We start from the raw sequence: 6,158 nt of genomic DNA on the forward strand, positions 1-6,158 counted from the left end.
GTCTATATACACAAATGTTCAAGATTTAACTGGCATTTGTGAACACCAGCACGTACAACATACTAAATCCAAGAAGCTGCTTAACACTTAGTTGAAATGATTGATCCATAATGGCATATTTTCCACGTTTAAGTTATTCAAATATTGTGAACGGTAATGGCATAGCAAGAGAGGGATTTGAAAGGAGAACCAAAGGATATTGGAAATGTTTGATTCACAAACAAGGTTTTGCATTGCTTTGGCGAACAAATGTTTCAACAGGTTTTGAAAATTTCCGAGAGGACCATGAACCTGGTCGCCGGATCCTGACTTCTATGACTTTAATTGAACGAGGGGAAAGCTGGAATAACTCTTGGATGTACCTGGTTGCCGGGTCTGATTTTAATTGAACGAGGGTAACGCTGAATAACACTTTATATCCATCCATGATCCACCCATACAAAATGAGCAATTCATGATTTAAAGATTGAGCAAAACCTCTCTGGCTATTCTATCCGATTTTGAAGCAAATTGTGAAACAGATCACGAAACCAAATTTGCAAGTGAGAATCCATTCCTCCTGTAGAAGTGCTTTCAGAGATACTTGTGTATCGCAAAAGCAAACATGTACAGTCCTTCCAACCGCCACCCCCCCTCCTAACCAAAAAAAAAGACCTCCAAAACCCACAAAAAAAAAAACACGTAAGAGTGATTTAATACCATTGCTTGGCCTCTAAGAACAAAATTTAATCGAATCACAGATAGAATTTCTCCCTTAAGTCAGCATGAAACAGAGAGACAGCTCTCAAAAGAACTCGAGACAACCACTCAACTCCTTTGCCTAGGTAGCTAGCTCGGAAAATTATACATACAGAACTAACTAGCGGAAATTTATCAGTTGTAGGTAAAGAAAACCGAGCGTGTTTGAATAATAAATTATTTGAGATAATTTTATAAAAAAATATTATAACACATTTTTAATATGAAATAAAAAAATAATCAAAAAATATATTCATGATGTAAATAAATCAATGTGTATAAATAAATTGTACAATAACGTGTAGTCCAACCAAACCATATTGGGGAAGAACCCAGAACTGCAAATAGCTGAATGCTTATTGATTCATCTAGTTGAAGCTTCATATAACAACTAACTATCCTTAATAGTTCAAATCTCAAGTTCCCAAATTTAAACAGGAAAATAAAAATCCATGAATCCACGTGATTACTTTAAGAACCATGACCAAAAGTCAGTAAATACCAAGATCCAAAACCAACAAATAGATTAACTCACCAGCAAACATATAGCAGAAACAAGTGGTTTCATTCATCAATAATGCAGCTGAAATACACTAGACACCAGAACTATGAATTACAATATGACCCTGTGATCTAACTCTTCCTTATCGAAACCAAAGACAACTTCTAACCCCACAATTAGATACAACTGAAAACTAAGGTCAATCAAAAAGAAAAAAATCAGAAGGATCTAAGCAGCAGCAGCCTTCTTAGGGGATTTGGCAGCTTTGGATGGAGATTTCGTGGCCTTGGGTGATTTGGTAGGTTCTTTGGTGGCCTTATCAGTCTTCTTGGGCAACAAGACAGGGTTGATATTGGGCAACACTCCACCATGTGCTATAGTAACACCAGCCAGCAATTTTCCAAGCTCTTCATCATTCCTTATAGCCAATAGCACGTGCCTTGGGATGATTCTGTTCTTCTTGTTGTCACGAGCAGCATTTCCAGCCAATTCCAACACCTATAATACAGACAAATCGAAAATTAGGGCTAATCCGATATACACAATCTAGGGGGCAACAATTAAGCCCTAAAACAGCAGTCCTCAAAAATTCAAGAAAATCAAGCCAAACTGAAGTAAAAATGGACGAATCTAGCTAAGAAAAAGCACCAACAGACTGAAAAAAATTAACAATACACTTGAGTTTCAGATAAACCCTAACTCAATATTCATGCCAAGAAAAACTACCTATAGATCAGGAGCAAATAATGCGAGGGAAAAAAACATCGGAGGGAGGGAAATAATTACCTCAGCAGCCAAGTACTCGAGGACGGCAGCCATGTAGACCGGAGCTCCAGTGCCTACACGTTCAGAGTAACGACCTTTCTTCAAGTAACGGCCGATTCTGCCAACCGGAAATTGCAAACCGGCCTTAGTTGAACGGGAGACAGGCTTCTTCTTAGGGCCACCGCCCTTCCTTCCTCCGGCGCCTTTCTTCACTTTTCCGGCTGCCTCCATCTGAAATGACGATTAAAACCCTGGAGAAGCTAAAGAGGTAGAGTAATAAATTAGGGGGTGAATGATTTCTCCTAGTGACGATTCGGATGAGAGAGAAGGAGCGATGGTGAGTGTTGACGACGGAGGTATATATAGCGGTGTCTCGATCATTTTAGTTTCTTTGGTCGACGAGGTTTTCGCCGTTGGATTATGAGTTAATCAACGGTAACAAAACTTTTGAGGGTCGATCCGCGTGCTTTTAAACGGACCAATAGGAAGCGAGTTCGAATTTGAATTTTGGGTTGCGTATGTTTTTGAGTCGGGGCAAAAAAAGCATGCTGCCCATTCTCCCGCTCTCTCGATGCTAATTCGTCCGGCTTTTTTTTTTTTAAAAAAATGGATTGCTCCATTTTAAAACTAGGGAGGCTCCTTCCCATGCCTAAATTATAGAGGAATGGCAAAGTTCATGAATTTTTAATTGCCCTATATAGGAATAACCTTTCAAATCCTCAAATTCTTTCACTCCTTAGCAATATTTTGGTTCGCTGTTGGAATCAAATCCCCCGATCTCTCTGTCTAACAAGTACCTACTCTTGATCTGTTGGCTGTCACATTTTTTGTGGTTTTCAGCTAAAGTAGTTGTTCCGTTGTTTACTTTTGTTTTAACGAGCACCACTGCTACTTGTTTTGCCATGCTGAATGCAAAAGCAAAATAAAATGAAAAACTCAAATTTTTGTTCCAATAAGCAACAATCTGTATCCTCGAGCCAGTGCAAGTTGTCATCTACCTTTTCAAAAAAAATAATAAAATTGGCATCTACAATGCATCGAACCAAATTTACCGTGAATATTACAAAATGGATACAAAAAAAAAGGTGATGATACCAAGGATCATTAATTACAAACTTGCATTCTATACACGAGCTAATTAAATTTGGTAATAATGATCAACCATTATTTGCACTTCATTTATGTTTTTTGCACTATTACTGTCTCATTTTCATCTTGATGAAACCGCATTACCTCTTTTCTGATTTCTTTTATTGAAGTATACTAGAAAACTCCACTCTCTCTGTAGTTACGAGACATTGTAGTTGTACTCAATTTTTGGCCATCTTTGAAGTTTTGGATTTATTTATGTATCTTGAAGTTTGGAATCTGTTCATATTACATTGCTAGATTGATCTTTGGCATTATATAATTCCATAAAGTTTTGTAGAAAAATCCATAATACATGTCAATGATAATTTTAAATTAGCCATTTTAATGTGTAATGGAATAATTAATTGGTTTTAGAATGTAAGAGAAAATCCGGTAAAGTTAGTTTTTAGGCGAGGAGTAGAAATTAAGGTAGGAATAATGCAGTCTCATCAAAATGCAAAATGGGATGGAAGGAGTGTAAATAATATAAGGGGAGAGCATATAACATTGCCCCATTTTTTTGGGTCATCAAGGAAATGTACATCAAGCTTTCCATAATAGTTTGTCCACTGAACGCTCTCATTAATATGTACTTCAGTTATTAAACTTCTAAAATAATAATGTTAATTAAAAAAAAGTATATAAATGCGAGAGAAAATAATAAAAAATACAGACCAATGCTGTTGCACCTTTTTTTTGTGGTAACTGTACCATACTTTTGGCGGTTTGAATCAGGCCGCCACGATAGGGCCGACCTGGACCGTCAAATTAAAATTCATTTGATTCAAGCTAAAATCAAGCCCAGCTCTTGCTAAAAAAAAAAAAAAAAGGCTCGTTCATATGGTCTTATCAAGGTTTGTAAAATCGGGATCCTACGTAGGATCAATTTTAGTTTCACATGATCGGATCGTAGAATCGTAAGATCCTATCAAAAGCTCCTAATTGCAATTAAATGTTGCAATTCTTTGATAAATTATAAATATACCACAAATATTTTCATTTACTTGCAAAATGGAGCTTCGTATTTCACAAATTTAAAAAAATTGTAGGATCGTACGATCCTACCAATCCTACGATTATACGATCCTACCGATTCTGCTACGATGCTATGCGATCCTGCAGAGATTAATATGATTTGCGACTCTGAATACGATCCGGATCGATTTTGGTTATCCGGATCGCGATTTTGACAACTATGGGTCTTATTCGAGCCATCAAAAGTTTTTCACAATTGTACAAAGAACTCAAATTCGTGTAATAATTATTAATGTGTGTATTTATATAATACATTGGTCACAATTTAAGTATTTTAACTATTATAAAACCCTATATGAACTCAAATTTCATGGTTTTCAGCTTTTTGAAGTATCATGTGATCATATGCTTTTAGGAAGTGCATGTAACCAAAACTAGCAATTGTTTGGATAGAGTATTATTCCAAATAATTATTTGAAATAACTGTTGTATCACCTTTGTGATATGATATATGTGAGATAAATATTGCAAATATAAAAAAGTGAATTAAGAAATGTATTTATGATGTACGCAAAAATATTTTTTTTTTTAAAAATTCTATCCAAACATACTACTAACATTGAAGCGTACGCAGAAGATTAGTCTAAAACGCATGAGAATGAAAAGGAAGCATCAAAGTCAACAAATTTTCAATGTAAATGAAACATAAAGAATAAGAAAATAGTGACTTGAAAGAGTTAATGGACAATTTAGAAAAATAATGATGTAATACCTTAAAAATGTAATCTATGGGCCGTAAAGAGGTTGTTAAGAAACTTATTACACAAAATTTTTAAAATTTTCTCCAAAACTGCGACTCTGATAAATCATAATGCGAGTATTTCATCAAACGCAATTAACTGATTCAGTATGATGGAAAGCTTTTAGTATTTGTAAGATGTGTCTTAAGAGTCACCATAAAAGAGTTTAACATTGAGAATGACATGATGTTGCATGGTGAAATCGGCGTTTCAATTTGGAATATGGAAACACCGTGCATTTCTATAGCTTCCGGCGCTCATGCTCCAATCTGAAGCCAAATACACACGTACAATTAATTCATTAATTAATCAATTTGAAAACTTGTTGATCTGTTATTTCGTTTGAATGAAAGGACAGGCAAATTATCTTTGATTTGAGGCCACACAAATAGACAACCAATTCTATGTTTTGCAAAATTTGTTTCGCGTTATTGAACTTTTGTTTTTTTTTTAAAAAAAAAAATTTCAGTCTCTATTATCTTTTATTTTTCTGTAGAATTATTTGAGTATTCTGGTTGTTACCGAAGAAAATGAAATGATTTTTTCTGGCGCAAAATTTAAAAAAAAAACAAATTTTAGTTTGTCGTACTACGCAATTACACAAAAACTCATTCCCCCAACCAGGTGTTTGTTGTTTACAGACTTTTGATCTCAGACGGCCTAAGCTCAGAACCTTTGATCTTTCACGGAGTAGGAAAACCTAACCCAAGCCCAACAACTTGCCCAAACCATTGTTGCCCTTTTACAAGCTGGACACGTTATTTGGGTTAAGCCCCGCACATGCTTTCGTTTTGAGCCACTGTAATTTTAATTGTTTGGATTTGGATGAAATTATTCACCTAGAAGTCAACCCTGAGGAAAATTGAATTCGCATTGACATTCAATGTTTGGTCAAATAATTGTGGCTCCATTTGGATTAGTTGCTTTTGAAAGTATTTTTGAAATATTTTATTGTAATAATGTATATGAAAAGCTTTTACTGTAAATATTTTTAACAGCATTTTTTTAGGTTTTTTGGATATATTTTAGAATATTTTTAAAGTTTAAAAATTTTTAGGATAATTTTTAAAAATAACACTCCACCGACCACCACTACCGTCACCATTCCCTCTCTCCCTACTCCTTCCGTCTTCTCCCTTCCTCTCTTCCCTTCCGCCTATGCCTTTTCCTTCCCTTTCTCGCTACACGCCACCCCTTCCCTTCTCGATCTGGCCTTGTTAAGACCAGATCGCGACCAAAGGCCTCGA

At 35.4% G+C, this 6,158-nt stretch overlaps 1 protein-coding gene across 1 annotated transcript; it reads right to left on the minus strand.

The window, feature by feature from the left end:
- Positions 1–1,284: 1,284 nt before the first annotated feature.
- Positions 1,285–2,352, minus strand: LOC113728882 (probable histone H2A.1). Its single transcript, XM_072077783.1, has 2 exons — positions 2,027–2,352; positions 1,285–1,738 (listed from the first exon to the last, which is right to left on the minus strand). The coding sequence occupies exons 1-2, from the start codon at positions 2,234–2,236 to the stop codon at positions 1,469–1,471; spliced, it is 480 nt and encodes a 159-aa protein (XP_071933884.1). The 5' UTR covers positions 2,237–2,352; the 3' UTR covers positions 1,285–1,468.
- Between the last annotated feature and the right edge of the window lie 3,806 nt (positions 2,353–6,158).

Source organism: Coffea arabica, chromosome 1c (genome assembly GCF_036785885.1).
Source record: "Coffea arabica cultivar ET-39 chromosome 1c, Coffea Arabica ET-39 HiFi, whole genome shotgun sequence".
NCBI lineage: Eukaryota > Viridiplantae > Streptophyta > Magnoliopsida > Gentianales > Rubiaceae > Coffea > Coffea arabica.

Excerpts from the sequence above, each read along its gene's own strand:
- LOC113728882 (XM_072077783.1), bottom strand. The coding sequence starts at position 2,236 with ATGGAGGCAGCCGGAAAAGTGAAGAAAGGCGCCGGAGGAAGGAAGGGC. Across the intron at positions 1,739-2,026 it reads TCGAGTACTTGGCTGCTGAG|GTGTTGGAATTGGCTGGAAA; the intron begins GTAATTATTTCC and ends TCTGTATTATAG.